This window comes from Stegodyphus dumicola, chromosome 7, assembly GCF_044657685.1.
Source record: "Stegodyphus dumicola isolate Sdum_Otavi_A_Nest chromosome 7, ASM4465768v1".
Classification (NCBI taxonomy): domain Eukaryota; kingdom Metazoa; phylum Arthropoda; class Arachnida; order Araneae; family Eresidae; genus Stegodyphus; species Stegodyphus dumicola.
Genome location: NC_140774.1, coordinates 156766098 through 156783870, shown reverse-complemented (window position 1 = coordinate 156783870; position 17773 = coordinate 156766098). Strand labels below are relative to the sequence as shown.

General features: G+C 31.8%; 1 protein-coding gene across 2 annotated transcripts in view; it reads right to left on the bottom strand.

Annotated features, from left to right (window-relative positions):
* The window catches only part of LOC118199181 (uncharacterized), a 159257-nt gene that overhangs the window by 93070 nt on the left and 48414 nt on the right, over positions 1–17773 (bottom strand). For both annotated transcript variants that reach the window (XM_085820951.1, XM_085820950.1), the window contains 4 exons: positions 17042–17233; positions 12096–12316; positions 6161–6722; positions 3895–4164 (listed from right to left, as the gene is read on the bottom strand). In XM_085820951.1, coding sequence (XP_085677077.1) covers positions 3895–4164; positions 6161–6722; positions 12096–12316; positions 17042–17233 — 1245 coding nt within the window. The remainder of the gene's footprint in view (positions 1–3894; positions 4165–6160; positions 6723–12095; positions 12317–17041; positions 17234–17773) is intronic.

Below are 17773 nucleotides of genomic sequence, written 5' to 3'. Positions count from 1 at the left end.
AAAATTATTAAAATTTTAGATCTGCTTCCAACAGAAGACAAAGGAGTGGTGTATTTTCAAAGTTATGGGATTCTGGTGTCAGACAGCTACAGGCCGAAGCAAGGCCAACACTTGTGCATTCAAGTAGGCATATTAGGCATCACTGGTCATTACTACATTACTAACTGCTAAGGTTCCACTCCCGATGGAATTCCGAGGAAGCACACCTTGGGGTGTGATCCAAGGGTCTCTCACCTCTCGACCAATCTACCACCAATCTCTTGTGAGGATTTCAGATCGCGGTGTATTTTGAGTGCTCACTTGTCATACTGACATTGTATTCTTACAATCATCTATGCCTTCTCCAGGATTTGAACCCAGTTCTTTCAGTGCAGCAGTCAGCATCACAAAACATTATACCATCTAGGCGGCTCTGCCATCCAATTAAATTTGCATTTACATGATAAACAACAATCATATTTTAGGTCTAAGGCACTCTTAGAAATCGACATTTAATATATATGGGACAACAATGATATGGGACTTTACTGCTAATAGATGAACAATGATTATGTAGTATGTACCAAGTTCATATACAAAATTACTATTTTTTAAATGCCACTTGGGATTTTAAGCTGCCAAAATGAAAGGTGCAAAATCTTTTTTTTTTTTTTTTTTTTAAATTTGTTCAGATAATGGTATGTGCATAGCTTTATCTAAATTAAAAGTAACGCCATTCTTTAACTTCTGCCACAATGTTTGACACAAGTTTGGTGAAATCTTCATCTTCTGCGGTTGTATAGGAAAATATAGTACCATTGTTTCAACTTCCATAGTCTTCCTAAAAATTCCAAACTTTTACAATTCTTTGTTTACTGCCTCAATGACAGTATTTTTGTCTCTGAACACTTGATCTATGCTTTTAATTCAGCAACGAGACAGCATAAATTTACACATATTATTCAAAACTGAATTACACTTTTCTTTGTTCATATCATAATTACAGCACCTTAAAACTATTTATATACAAAATATAATGGTTTCTATACATTCTATCCTTTTTTAAAATATTCTTTGACTTAGTAAACTGCATCTGCATCAATTAAACTTCTCTAGGCTGCTAAAGTAACAAAACATATTGAAACCATGTGTATCAATAATCTCATACGAATTAATATCAACCTCTTATTAAATGTATCAACTTCCACAGCTTTCAAAGAAAAGACTGAAAGCCTGCTAACATAATTTCCAACAGAGAATATAAAACATGTGGTAGAATAAAAACATACTGTGTAGCTCCATCTATAAGACAAGAATTTTTGGAAAGCTTTATTACAGGGATTGGCTGATATTCAGATCTGCTTATCTTGGAAAAAACATCAATACTTTTCTGTCAGGGGGGTGCAAGTGATAAATTGTCACTTTAGCACTTTTTTATTTTAGTTTATATTTCTTAAGTTTATGAAAAAAATAATTTTAAATGGAATGAGTAATTTGTTTTGTGAAAATTAATTTTTTATTTTCAAAATTGTTTATACTGCTGGTTTGTTACACTATCATCAAAACAAAAAATCAGATGTTGGCAAAATTTGTACCCAACTAATGGAAAACAATCACGTGCTACCTTTTTGAATTTTTGTAGTTCCTCTAATTCAAGACATTTTTTCCTCAACTCTCAAACTTGTTTTTTTAACTACGAGAAACACTGTGTAGGCATTCTGTTATTAGAATTTTTAGCAAACCTGATCATCTGTAGTTTGAAATTTGCCACCTAATTATTTCTCTTCCTACTCGTCCTTCAGTTAAAAAATAAAATGGCACAGATACTGCAAATCATTATAAGATAACAAATGAATGGGAACAATGTGCTTGCTTTAGATATGGTTAACAAAATTAAAACTAGCATCATTGGTATTTTACTTTACAGCAGTTGGTATTCAAATGGTTCCACGTTTACACACATGGTTCAGCAGAAATTGCAATAAAAAATGCCAATGCTGGAGCCTATTCAAGTAATTTTAGTATTAGCTGTCCTGTTGGGAAGCACTGTGACAATTTTGATGGAGACACATCAACTGTAACGTATGCAAATGATAAATTAAAAAATTGATGCTAGGTCATAGTTAATTACTTTCAATCATAGTTACCTACTTTTAACATGCCATAGATCTGGACATCGATTCTAAAAAGTGCAGCAACCCTGCATGAAAGAGGTGAAAATGATCAAACTATTCATTTGGATAATAGAATATAAACAGATCAGTTATCTGCAAAAACTCTGACCTTAGAAATGTTTGAAAGCAGTTTGCAGCATGTAAACCAAATTATCTGGTTGTAATAAAAGTTTTCCACCAAAAAACGTCCTTAATAAAGTTAGGAAAAAAGAATATGAAAGCAGTATCTTTAGTGTGAGTAGTAATCACCACCCAAATGTATGATTTTCTGCTAATATTTCGGTAGTTTTTCGAAGCCTTTGGCTCAGAAACTTGCTGGTTGCAAGTCCAAAAACAGATAAATCTCATTTCATATGTCCTGCGCAGAATGGAAGATAGCACCAACAAAATGTAGCTGCAAGTGTGAAAAAAAGTAGAAGTGCGAAAGAGCGATGTCGGAGCTTTCTGGTGGACGTGGCAAAAGATCACATTTGAGTCCACACAGAGTCCAGCCAGTGAATGCAGACACATGTGGCCTTGCATTACCTTTTTGCTGCTGGACTCTGCTCAACATTTTCCCTTGATAGCAGCATCGTCACAGACTGGCATCTTGCTGTGCACTTTACTGTCAAGGGTTTTGCCCTTCTCCAGATACACTTTGTGGATAATAAATACCACAGTAATCTCACCAGATACAAAGTCTGACCTTTTCGTTAGTCAAATTGCACTTTGCAATGCTGCCGACGGGTTTACCAGTTGCAAACCAACCCCCTTTCCGACCAGTCTTGTTGAAGTAAATACACTTTTCACAAGTGACAATCTGGTCCAGAATTTTTTCCTTGCATTCATATTTGAGCAGATTAATGCTGGACCAAACACATCTGTCCTTATATGCTTGAGTCAGCTCAAGCGGCACCCAGTGATTGAACTTGTATGTCAAGTTTATGTGATGCATAGCTTAACTAATGGACATGGCACTAACATCTAACTTTTTAACAAGCTCTCAAGTTATTGCATACTGATCTTCTGGCATAAGTTATCACAGGCAGGCCTCATCAACATCAGTAAGTCAGCCAGAGCGCTCTGCTTCTTGAATGTCATAGTCCTTGTTTTTGAACTTTCGGTACCAAACTTTCACAGTGTCGTATGACACAATATTTTACCTAAAGCTGTACACATGATTTGGTGACATTCTGTAGCTGACATTTTGCAATGAAACGAGAAATAAATGATGGCTTTAATCTGGTAGTATGATAGTTCCATTTCAGACACCTTGTACTTAATGATAACAATATTTTTTACAAATTTCACAACAGAGTGTTTTAAAGCAAGTCTTTCAAATGCCAAAAATTGTTTGACAAAATATGATTAATCATGCCAACGTGAACTCTTTGCAAAGATGATATTTGCGGTGCAGGAAACTTTAATTAAAACCTGACATTTCATTGTGTTTTAATTACAGAATGTAAGTATAACACAATATTTTTAATATCTAAAAAACTGTCTAGTGTTAAGTTTTAAGATTTCTTTCTCAACTGTATGTATGGATGCACCCAGCCCTATTTGTTTACTTAATTTATATTTATTGAAAGTTTCAAGATATCTCTCTTTACTTCTATATGCATTAATACACTAAGTACATATCTACTTATATTGCTTTATAACAACCAGTTTTATTATGAAAATGAGTTTTGAAATGCTACATTAGCATCTAACACACAGAACCAAACAATAGAGTAAAAAGAAAACAAAGTATACTTACCAGTTACGCGCTCTTTAAAGCTACTCTCTTCCTTAGGTCTACCTTGAGCAATATCTGACTTGATGTCAAGACTCAGTTTAAAAAATTCTAAGTTTTTTTCAACATGACCATTCTGTATAAAAGATATATTGGTATTTCTTGACTTCTGTTTTGGAGGAGGAGGACTTTCTTCAACCCACTTTTTAGTTCTTAAAAGATGCTGATAAGGGTCTATCATAGTATCAATAGATTTTGCCAAGTTTTTCAATTTTTCAGAATGCTTGGATTTTGCTGAAAGATAAATAAAGATACTAACAAAAATAATAGTGTCGACAGAAATGATATACAATCATTAAAATGTAAAATGTAAGGGAGAAACATACAAAATAATGTATAGTAGTTATATAGGAAAATAAAAGATATATAAAATATACTGTATTTGGTTAAGTAAATAAACATAGACTTTTGTTTAAATGTTTTTGTTATTATCCATTGCTATTCTTTACTAACTGACCGAAATTTCAGTCCACAGGAATGCACTCAAGGAGTTTGGACACTATGATGGTTAATTAGGTAAAATTGTTTCATTATAATGCAGTTGTATCGTATTTTACGAAACACCTCCAAACAATTTACACGCAATATTTAATATATTACTGAATAAAAAAATTTAAATAATAACATTTATATATCCTGTAACAAAGAATTTATGACGCAATGTGTTTTTAGTCTCAGAAGCCTTTTTCTGTATCTTGGAGTAGCAACCCAAGACACTGGACCTGGATCCAGAGTAGAAATGCAAGATCCAGTAACAGTTTGGGAAAATAATATCAAAGCTTCTGATTCAGTGACACTTTAGAGAAATGAAAATTTCTTTTATAGAAATGGACAATATCTCTGCCCAAAACAAAAAATATTATACTCATTAGATAAGTTGATTGAATGTAATGGATTGAGAATGTAATTTACCATATGTAATATAAAGAAATCACATTAAGACTGTGCTTGTTAAATATAAAACAAATGATTTTATCTATTTTGTAATAAAGCTGTAAAAGACTGCATAAATTATAAGCTTTATGCTTTAGAATAGTGACAAATATATTCTAATCTTCCCCCCAAAAAGAGAAGTGTTCTTAGCTGCATCTACATCTATATGTTACTTGGCACACTACAATTATATGAATAGTGAGCCACATGAAGATAAGAATACTCATATGTGTACATAATCCAAGTTGCAGTTTGTAGGCTAGCATTAAAAATCAAGTTATTTAAGGTGGGAGACTTCTACAGAAGTAATAACTTATATAGGTGCTATTTCTGTACTATGTAAGGTTTACAGAAATGATGTCTCTATTTGGCACTGTAAAAGTCATAATTTCAGGACCAGTGTAAGAAGATTTTAGCCCTCTGCAATACGCGCATCACTTGAGCTGCTTGATTTTAAGGGGATCATTAGCAAATGATTCTGCAGCTCCTTTGATGTCTTCAATCGTAACAAATCAAGAGAATTTAAATTATACAACAGAAAGGCTAAAACAGCATGATGAACTCAAGCTGCAAAATGTACCAGATAAAGCAAGTACACAGGATGCTCCAAAACTCTAAAATAGAAAGAACTGTCAAACACTTATGTAGTCAGAAAGTGAAGACAGTCTCTGAAAGCATATTAGTTAAGTTAATGCAAATAATACATATTGTTAATCTGTTGTCATTATTATTAGTAATGTTATTATGCTTTTCAGATTATTTAATAAACATCCTGAAGTTCAGTGTTGCAGTTGTTCAAGAACTAAAATACTCTACAAACTACATGTGATATTTCTGTATTTAAATAATGTTTGTTTCTTTATTCATTACAATTTTAAATGAATTTTAGTTAATTTACCATTAATTACCCCTTTTATTAAAAAATTGAAGATGATGTTCATAAAACTTATGGTAAGTAACAACTTCCTTTAAGATAAAACTTCACCATAATACTTTTTTAAGAATTCATTATCAATTTATTAAAAAGGGGCTACATTAATATGCGGCACTTACGATTTTCAACAGTAATAAAAGTGGGCAATTAATAGCATTATCAGAATTTTATACACAAGAAAGAAACTGAGATATGAAAGCTATAGCACTTTTTAAACACTAATGAAAGCACTGAAGACACATTAAAGAATTACTCACAGACAGAATTACTCACAATCACACACTACAGATGAAACAAAAATTTAATTTGGCAACCACATTTAAAAACAATTGTTATTATCATTATTATAATCAAATAGCTTACCAACAGGAAAAGGTATTTCTGTGTTAGAGAGTTCTTGAAATGTTACTTGACCAACTTCTAAAGACTGACTAAGATGGCTAGGATTAGATAGAGATGAAATTGAACTATACTGGTATAATGACAAAGAACCATTCGATACTGATGGGATTTCAGCAGGAACTGAATGTTCATGGCTGTTAATTTTTTGAGATGAGGAAAAGAGACTGCTCTCTATAACAGTTTCTTTTTGTTCTACATGAACATTTATTGCACCTTTTTCTATGTTTCTGTCTTGAGAATTAGTTTCATTGTTATTTTGCATAAGACTGGAAGCACTGCCCACAGCACTTGTTGATAGAACTCCCTTTTCAAGTTTATTTGCATTAGATACACTAACAACACATTTTTCTTTTCTTTCAGATTTAGATGGAATTTCTTTTTTACCTGCAGTACTTTCTATATTTACACCAGTAATATTTACATGATGCTGAAATTCGATATAGTCTTTGCTTTCATTTTTAAAATTTATATCAATAACTTTATTTTCATGTTTTCTTTCTAAAATATCTTTTCCTTGAAACAGCTATGGGAGAAAAAAAAATTATAATATAGCACATCCATATAAATTTAAAAAAGAAATTCTAATACAATAACATACAGAAGGTCCATAAAATTGAACTCTGGCTTTAAAAGTACCATTAAGGGCTTCAAAACAAACTAGCATTTATACAAAACATGTGACATACTATTTATAATACAAATGACAAGATAAACAATTTATCATATGCAGAAACAATTTATTATGCATTTTTTTAATAGCAGAATTCTGCCCATCACATCTACAATTTACAATTGTGGAGGGAGGAAAACATGGCATGAAATTTTGAAATCAATGCTAAATAACATAAACTTGTAACACAGAACATCAGGCATCTCCAGTTCTGTCTTCCACAATAATCAAGCAATACACACTCATTTGAGACCAATATAAGTAAGCAGAGAAATGGAATGGTTATTTTGGGATCTTATGTTTTCAGGCTATAGCAAACTTAAGAGCTGTGCATTGTGCTGGTGCTCCAGCTTAAGTTCAGAAATATGCCATCGGAGTAAAATGGCTATCGACAGTCAGAGAGTACTTAACTTATTTCACATATCTAATTTCTACAGAAGGTGATGTATCATCATAATGGATAAGCATGGCATCACAATATTACTAACTTATAAAACATCCATTATGTAACCTCAAGTTTAATTTCTGTAAATAAAGGCATAGGTTAATTGCTAAATGTTATCAGTATGTATCTATTATTAAATAAATATCTATGTACACACCAAATAAATGCACAATTTTCTTTTGAATTAAAGTTGTCTGTTAGATATATTAATCAAAACTTTTTTTAATCACTTGACCAGAAGCTCACAAAAAGAAAAGTCTAAAATAAAAACACACATGTGAAAAATAACATATATTTTTTTTTTAACTGAAATAATTAGAATATTAAAACCAAACACTTGGAAGGATAGCATATCCCTCTATTTTTCTTTCCTCGCATACTGAAAAATATTTCAAGGACTTTGTTTAAGTTTTGTTAACATGCTATATCTATTAATTCAGAAGTCAAACAACAAAATTCAGCGTTATATTTACAAAAATTTCGCAGGACTAGTTTCGATGGTTTTACCGAACCACCATCTTCAGCTGCAAAACCGCAAATGAACAAGATAGGAAATAATGATTAGATAAGATAAGAAAGCCTGGACAAGAATAAGCAAGTGGTGCCATCTGTTGGTGAAACCAGAACTAAAACATAATTTCTTTAAAGGCCGAAGGCAAATTTGGATTGGAATTAGGATCGTTAACTAGAACAGAAAGATTTTTATGAATGTGAAATGCCTCTAGAAAATCCAGTTCTCCAATAGAAGAAGGTTTTTGAATAATTTTGGCAGCAGAAAAATTGAAAGTGTGATTTTCGGACCAACAATGTTGAGCAACAGAAGACTTCTGTGTTTCCTTTTTTCTAACATATGCCTCATATTCCTTGACGCGAAATTTTAAGGCTTTCTTAGTTTGGCCAATGTAAATTAAACCACACTGGCAAGGAATCCTATAAATACCCCAGGAATTCATATCCGGAATGGGGTCCTTGAGTATAGAAGTTGGAATTTTATTGATGGGAGAGTAAACAACCCGAAAGTTAAATTTCTGCAAAATATGTGCAACTTTATAGCTAATTGATGGAAAGAAGGGAATGACAACAGAATTTTTATAATCTCCTAAAATAAGAGTGTGGCTTTTAGTGTGTTGAGATGAGAATTTTTTAACTGCTTGATTAATAATGTTGGGTGAAAAGCCCCTGTCAATAGCTATTGCTTTTAAATAATTTAGTTCTTCATCAAGGGCTAGTTTGGAGGAGCAAACTTGAAGAGCATGGAAACACATAGGAATAAAATGAAGCTAACTTTTGTTTAGTCGGATGACATGATTTAAAGTGTGGTGGAAGGCAAACCGATGAAGGTTTACAGTAAACCGTAGTACTGAAGTTGGATGTGTTACGTGTGACCAGAATGTCGAGAAACGGAAGAGAATTGCAAGTCTCAACGGAAGGGAATTGCAAGTCTCAAGTTCAAAAGTGAACTGAATAGCAGGATCAATAGAATTCATTGTTGAAAGAACTTTATTTAAATCATCTTTAATTCCTTTAGACAGGGTAAAAGTATCATCTATGTAGCGGAACCATGCCAGGAAGTTTAAAGTTTCAAACAATTTTGATTCATAATAATGCATGTAGATATCAGCCAGGATGGGACTGAGGGGGCTTCCCATGGCTAATCCCTCAGTTTGCTTGTAAAATTTATTTTGTAAAACAAAATGTGTTTGTTTCAAACAGAGTTGAGTGAGAGAAATTAGCTCATCAATTTCGATGCAAGAGAAATGAAATTCGCGAAGTCTGGTTTCTAGATATCTTAATGCACCCTCCACTGGGACATTGGTGAATAATGATTTTACATCAAAAGAAACCATGAGTAAATTACTAGGAGAAATGTTTTTAACTTTTTTTACAAACTCTATTGAATTTTTTATGGTGTAAATGTTATTGTCTAATAGAGTTGAAAATCTAGAAACTAAATATTTAGCTAATGGATACGAGGCAGTACCTAAATTTGATACAAATTTTGTTGTTTGACTTCTGAATTAATATTTATTCGGCGTGTTATTTTGTCTTAATGCTATACCTATATCTACCAACAGCAGATTATTTAATTAAATAAAGAGCAGTCTGTTCCTTCAAAATTCCAGAATGACTGGTGCAAATGTGGCAAGATTTCTGCCAACTTTCATGATCAATGGGAAAATAAAATATCCTTCATATCAATTTATCACATCTTATAAACCCCTGAAACAGTACATCATACTGAATAGCGTAGAAATGACATCTCTTCCTTTCTCAGCTTTTGCAGATTAAGTTACAATATTCATATCACTTACATTTACCTTGAAGCATGAATTTTTAAAATCGAATTTGTTTTTTATATATTTAATATTTTGAGCTAATTTTATAATATTTTGCTTTACAAAATCAAAGATTTAAAAGCAGTATGTTGCCACTCAATAAATCATTCACAGTATTTATGTTTCAAACTTAATCTGAAAACTCGACGATTTAAAAGCAATGTACTGCCATTTAGAAAAGCATAAGATATTGATCCTTCAAATTTAATCTATCTCTTATTGGTATACAAACTAAGCAATTTTAAAAACAATAAATGCAGTTCATCTCTATTATTATATTTACAAGCTGGAACCATGAAATTACACTAGCTGGACTAAACATTGTATGTTTGTTCTATTTTTAGTCCAAAAGGGCTATTAGTCTTGAAACATGATTGCGTTGTTTCATTTTTCAACCAAGTCTGTTATCATTCATCAAATGTAAGACATTTGCTTTTCAGATTTTACCTGTCAGCTATTGATAAATAAACTAAGCTATTTAAAAGGAACAGATGTCATTCAGTTATTATTATTTTTTACTTTTGAATTTGATTCGTTAAATAAAACTGTGTTTAGTTCATGATATAGCTAATTAAAAGAATTACATATTTTTTATAGAATTATGTTATATACTTTTTTCACTTTTAAAATATACACAAGACACATAACATTCCCATATAAATTTAAATATATATTCATTTAGTATCATATAATGCCTTGCTATTCCACCTGGTCCATTTCTACTAATAACATATGTGGATAAATCATATTAAACTTTAAAAGAGCCTTTCTGAGCAAAAGTTAAATTCTGAACCGCTTTGAATATTTTTAATTATTTATCTTCATTTGTTTTAATTTTCTGTTATTATAATAACTATTTTAGGCAGCTGGCTGCACAAGTGGCTAGTTATTCAGTATTATCTGTGGTAAGTCTTTGATCATATTATCCGCAAATATGAGAGAACCACTGCAGAAGATAATTTCATTCACACAACAAGAAAGAAGTTTACAACTGATTCAAGTTCAGATAGTTTAAGAATAGTAAAATTCAGTTGAAACTCAGCTAAACTTATAGGGCAGCATTATTAAGGATATTAAGATGTTATACTTATTGTAAAATTAACTAAGAAGACTAAACGAGTAAGCTAGCCCCTTATTTTTAATCTAAATCCACTGAAAAGATTTGCGAATAGTTTAATTAGAATGCAAATTGCTAAAAGGCCGACCAGACAGTATAGTGGTTAGGGAAACCTACTGCGGTACTGCAGGGCCTGGGTTCGAATCCCTGAGAAGGCATGGATGTTTATAAATGTATAGTGTCTTTGCGGCATGGGGACACTTCAGAGTCGTAGCGAGGGTTTTCAGTGCCCACGGACAACTGTAGATTTCGCGCCCTCTACTGCTTGCCAAGGATGGAAAACATTTAATTCTAAAATGTCGTAACATCAGTTTGGCGCCCTTTGGATTCTGCACCTGGGGACAGATGCCCAAACTTTCCCCCCTCTAGCTACGCCCCTGGGACACTCTAAATATATGGCGAGACAAAAGTCCTCTTGTGTGGATAAGTGGTAGGAAAGAGGGGTGGGAGATCTTCGGACCAGCCCTCGGGGTGTTCTCTTTCAAAACTGGGGTGGATATAGGAGTCAAACTCCTTGAGGCCCTGGCAGCCATTCTTTCATGAAATTCATGTACCAAACAACAACAAAATTGCTAAAAAATACAATGCTGTGAAACATAAAAAAGGGGAGATTTTGCATCCTAATTTTCTTTACAAAGGAGTAATGGTACACAAAAATTAAAAAAAAAACAAACTTTCAGAGTACTTTTGAGTTAAAGTGGTCATATCATAAGTCTTTAGTGATGTTGGAAATTTAGACATTACAAATCGGTGGCTGCTTGTAAAAATTTACATTATCTATTTTCACAATGCTAAAAAATTATGTCATGAAAGTTAAAGTGTTTTTTTCTTTTTGATGGGTTTTTTTTTTCCTTCTTTGGGGTTACTCTACCAGTTCCAGTTTGATTCTATGGTGCCTTCAATCTTCTTTTTCGGTGTTCCAATGTCTTCAGCTTCTGCAAGTGTGCAAGTCCTGCACCAATGAACCAATGCAACTAGATTGTACATTTATTAAAGAATATACTATTATCAGATCTCTTCTGAACAAGAAGAAGTAGAATTAAAGTCGTAGGTGTCGATACCCAAGTTCCAATATGGGGGAAAAAAAAAAGTTTAAGGCAGGGTTCAGCTACTAACAACTGATTCATGTGCTGAAGCCATTAAATATTTAATTAACACTATGTGAAGATATAATCCATAATGCTTGGTTGCATTATGGATTATATCAAGCTAGAGATAGCCCATTTAAATTTTTTTATCCTTCTCTGAAACTACTTTTTAATAAGAAAATACTAAAATTTGAAACATAGTGTTGGTTCAGAAGGACATATAAAATATTTAGCTCTTACCTTAATAGGTGACAAAGGCTTGATCTTTGGGACACATTTCACACTTTGCTTCTGGCGTTCATACACCTTTTGCAGTTCTTCTTTTTTCTTTTCATTTTCTTGAATGCGTTTCTTATGGTCTTCCTGTCTCCTTTTCCTCCTTTCCTCTCTTTTTACCTTAATATAATTTCTCACTACATTTACGTCGTAATGTCGTATTTTAGGGGAACGAGCTGTATGTTCTAAAAAAAAAAAAAAAAAAAAAAAAAAAAAAAGAGGAAAAATATTTTGAACATATCAAAAATGAATAAATTTTAAATAAACTGATTAATTTTACAACTATTACTATTATTAAATGATTTTGTACCAATAAAATAAATTATCTATTGATTTTATGGGCCAATTATCAGTTTTCATTTGAAAACTGAAATTTAATCCAACTAAAATACTGATATTATACAGTTATTCAGTCCCCAAAAGTACCCCAGCACACCATCCCTAAGAATAAATTTTAAAGAAATCTACAATTTATCATTAATGCAGCTTATTTATAGATTTAACTCTTTTGCTCAAGCTCATATTATAAAAGTATGAAATAAACTTGCAGAATTTCCCTGTTCAATGCTAAGGCATAATAGAATTTATTCAATTCCTTGAAAATAAAAGTTTTTAAAAGTATATTAATGTAATGGGGATACTATACTGTCTTATAATAGCATCACAAAGATTTATTCCATTACAGAAATTTAAAATGGTTAAGGTACCTTCATCAAAAAACTAGAGGAAGAAAAGAACAGGGTGGAAAAAATATTTATACAACAATGCTTCTCTAATTGGATAACTAAAAAAAAAAAAAAAAAAAAAAAAAAAAAAAGTCAAAATTTTATCATCTATACCTCAAAGGGTTCATATGATTACAAAAATTAATATTTGTAAATTAGACATAAGGTTGAAGCCTCACTGCCAGCATCTGGTCTATGATTAATCACTTAGTATTCACATTACTATATAGTACTCAGAAATTTTTTCTACACATATTATCTAGGAACTGCTGATATTTAAGTTTAGTTAAAAATTACATTTGCACATTTGTTTAGAATGGTATTTTAAACAGATAATTTAAACAATCGTTAATTCATGAATCACATAGTTTACAAGAATTATTATCTGATCCATTATGGTTTTAAAAATATTTATGTAAATGCTCTACAAAAGTGAAAATAGATCATAGTTTTAGATTTATGAAACAAAAAATGTTATATGCATCTTAAAAAAAATTAAATTAAACATTCATTAAAAGATTTGGTATTTCCTGACTGTGCACACCCTCACTGAACAGTTGCAAAAAGGCGTTCATGAGGCAATGCAATAAGTTCACCAAAATAACTATATGCAGGCTCACCAGACATCCTGCTTTGCCTGGAACTGCCACAATTTACTAAAGGTCCCTGCATTGTGGGCGATTTGTCATTTTGTTCTGGTTATATGGTAAAATTCTAAGAGTGCAGAATATCATAATATATATGTGGTTGAGGCACTGTTCTTTCAGCAGCTTTGTGAAGAATCTATCTATCTATCTATATATCTATATCTATACATGTTAAGCCTGAAGTTTGGCCAGTTTCCGAATTGGCCAGGGCATGTGGTCAATATCCGATGTTCTGGAAATGAATAGCGTATATGCGACTTTGGGCGGCCACTTCCCGAAGTGCCCGGAACTCTCTGCCGAATGTTTGAAATACTGAAGCCATACTGTTCGGTAGGGGTCCAATTCGAAATTCGATAAAAGTTCATCTTGTTGTAACAAGTGATGATACTGATAATTTTCTGTAATAAACTAATTCCGTAGATAATGTGATTATCTTTTTGTTTGTTTGTTTTCTCCAAGGGAGAGGAAATTTTCATAAGAAACCAGGAGGTTTCTGGTACTGGGAGATCCTTACTCACTAAAACTTCTCCCTTCAGACTACAGCCCACCTAGGGCCACCGTACCTCCTTGGCCTTTGTTCTGAAGGACGATACTAGGCACCTAAGAGGGGCGGATTCATTGGAAAACTCCTCTGTGGCATCTATAATGTGATTATCATTAGCATTACGGTACACAAACACCCAAAATTTGCTCATGACCTTTTCCTGCTAACTCTGGCCGATCGCCCCATGCCATTTTGTGAACTGGCTGGCCAAACCCCGAAAACAAGAAAAGATCAGACATTGGCTGGTCATTGTGAGGCGATATTGGCTGTTTCGCGATTTGGCCGGCCAATTCAGAAATTGGTCAACTTTGGGCTTTGGCAATAACATATGTATATATAAACAGATTTTACAACAATATTGATAAATTCGTTTACAGGAAAGAAGAGTTTTAGACTTGGCGAAAACGCAGAAACAGGAATACTGACAAACCATTTATTATCAGCTAAAAAAACTCATAATACAACAGGGGGGATTTTAGTGAGTTAATTGTAATACTAATTCTAGGGATGTTAAATGCAGAAGGAGAAGATGACATTTACAATAGACTGAAGAATGAATTAGAAAGAAGTATTGTTCGTATTGGTTGCAGTGCTCATATCATATACAACTACCTTCAAACTGCAGTTGATGTTCTACCTATTGAAACAGAAGCTTTAGTTGTCAAATTTTATATTTCCACATTTATGCAGTTCAAGTCACTAAACTAAAACAAATCTGTGAATTTCTACATGTAGAATATTAAAAGTTTCTTCTAGCAGCATCTGTTTTCTTTAACTACCTCAGTTATTGACAGAATACTTCAAATCAATGAAGGACTGAAACCGTATTTTATTTGAAAAGAACACCATCCAGCAACACCACCTAAGATGTTGGCAGAAAATCATAGATCTGGTTGATGATTACTACCTGCACTAAATGTTATTGCTTTCATGTTTTGTTTTCTTTTTTTCTAACTTTATTATGAATGTTTTTTGGTGAAAAACTTTCATTACAACCAGGTATTAATGCCATCATACAAGTGTTCACAACATTGGGCTACAGGAAAACAGTTTGGAGTAGAATCTTTTATTTGGATAAACAACAGTGAATCAACATGGTCTGAATTTGAAGCTTTATGAGAAGGGAACTAAAATTAAATAAACTGATGCAAATAATGAAATAAACATGGACTACTTTTTTGATAAAGCAGTGATTGCAGAAGCTTTCTGGATAGCTAATTATGAAATTTAGGAAAACAAAAGTTGTGAAAAAAATGGATAAAACTTTTCAGTCATTTCAAATTAGAAAAACATTTTATTACTCATTCTTCTTTAAACAGAATGCATTCTCAGAATTCTGGGCACATCCGCACCAGTTGCAAGAGTATTCACAATAATGATTATGGTCTGAAGAAAGAGGCAGAAGGGCTGAATCACCTGTAAAAACTTTACTAAGCTTCAAAATTAAGACCTATATTGCAGTGAATTTTCCAATGCTACTAAATATAATAAAGACTTCTTAAAGAAAGTTCACACTAGGGATAAACACTAATAAGATCTTAAAAATAAGCTATGTTCAGTTGAGTTATTAAATTGTTCTTTTAACTTATTGTTGTTTCTTATAAATAACTTCTTTGTTGTTTATTATAAATAACTTTATTGTTAAAATACTAATTCTTTAGCCTTTTCAATCACTGGTACTTATCCACTTATCTGAGCAGGGTTATTTTCTAGTCTATTCTATTTAAACTATTTTTAAGTACTCATGAATTTGCACTTTTGAAATTCAACCGTAATATTTCTTATTAGTGTTTCTTTTTGTACTTTATAATAAATCGTAATTTTAATATGGAGTTTGCCAGCTGATGAAAAAGAAAGCGCTGTATTTCTGCAGAAATATAAACATTTTGCTCAACAACAGACCCCACAAAATTTCGCATTCTATGAAGTTATCTTTTTTAAACAGCCAAATTTTATGCAAAATCAGAAAAACTGCAAGCAAAGTGTTAGAATGCAGGTCGAATATTGGTTTGAAGATACCCATATTTCATTTAAAACAGCTATTTGTTTTATTTATTGCTGCTGATGCACAATGCCAAACCTGTACATCATGAAGAATTTGGGCAATTTTCTGATTTTTTTAGCAAAAACATCCCATTGTGTACATTGGGAGAAAAACAGAGCAAAACATTTACGGAAAGATTTCTGACATTTCTTGTTTTTTAAATTTTATTGAATGCTCTTTTACGGAATTCTCTTAGCAAGCAATTATTTTAAAAATGGTTCATTATCTGCAAATTAACTTTACAAAAAATTAACTGCAAATGAGTTCGTCAATGCTCTCTAAAGTCACCAATGAGTTTCTGACTTTTCAGCAGTAATGCAGATAATCAGGATGTACCAAAAATTCAAATAATGGACTATTTCTAATTGCAAAGCATAAGTATTAAGACTGGATCTAAAGATAAGCATAATAGTTTTCTGGATCTAAAGATCTGACACTTAAACTAAGGCGGATGAATACCCTAGTAAATACCATTCTCTGTTAAAAAAAGAACATGAATTAAGTAGTTGGCTGATATATCAGGATTAAACAATGACAATTATTTTAAAACAAATAGCAATAATATTTAGCAAATATGATATTTAAAATTAAAAATTAAATATAAAATAACAATTCGTTGAAAAACCAAAAATATCAAATATAAATCATCTGCCTTAACACAGTTAATAATTGCATATGCCTAAGCATAAATATGTTATAAGAAAGCAATTTGCAAAATGATTTTTGATACAGAAATATTTTATTTACACTATATCAGAATAATTTGTTTTAAGACCAGATATGCAAACTGGCATGATTTTGTATAACTAAGATTAAAACAACACATGGTCATTAAAGCTATACAACAATGATATATTAGAGAGAGAGAATAAAGATATAAAATAAGAATTAACTTTTAATTGACAGAAAATTTGAGCAGAGTTAAAAGTATTATTAATGTAAAAAATTACCAATATCTGGTTCTTTAAGAGCTTTCCTTTTAAAACTTTGAAAGGAACTTAAAGGTTTGATATTCTCTTTCTTTTCACTGGTTTCAATATTAAGCTCTGCAGAACATTCAGATGCAGTTTTACTACCAAAATTTAATGATTTAAGCATCTTGAGTGCATTCGAATTCTCATCAATTCTGTCATCAGACTTTGCTGGAAAAAAAAATTAAGTTAATATCATTGCAACATATTATAACTAAATGAGCTTTCGTTTAAAAACTTGCCTATTATTGCAATCAAAACTTCATTACCTGATAAACCTGCATTTCATAACATTTCAGTCATACGTAAAAATTATGCTATCTCTAATCCAATCTACCTATGTAATGTATTTTCAGACTTCTTATTACTTTTGCAAAATAGCAGCATTCTGCAACATCTCACAAAAGCCAAACTGTATATGATTTATTCACATATTTTTATAATTAAAGCTATAAAAGTATTCATCAACCAGCATGTCTGCTAGAAGAGTGCTACTCATTGCCATTTGTCTCTCCAGCCTTCAAATCCCTTCTAAGGATTGTGTCCAAAATTCTTTCTTTCCTCCCTCATATTCATTCCCTGGTGTCATAAGAGGCAGGTGCAATGTTATTACAATCTTAATCTATACCTTCCTTGGAAAGGAATTTTTCCAGACATATAAGTTTTTAAAATTCTACGAATTGTCAGTAATATATAAACACAATGATTACC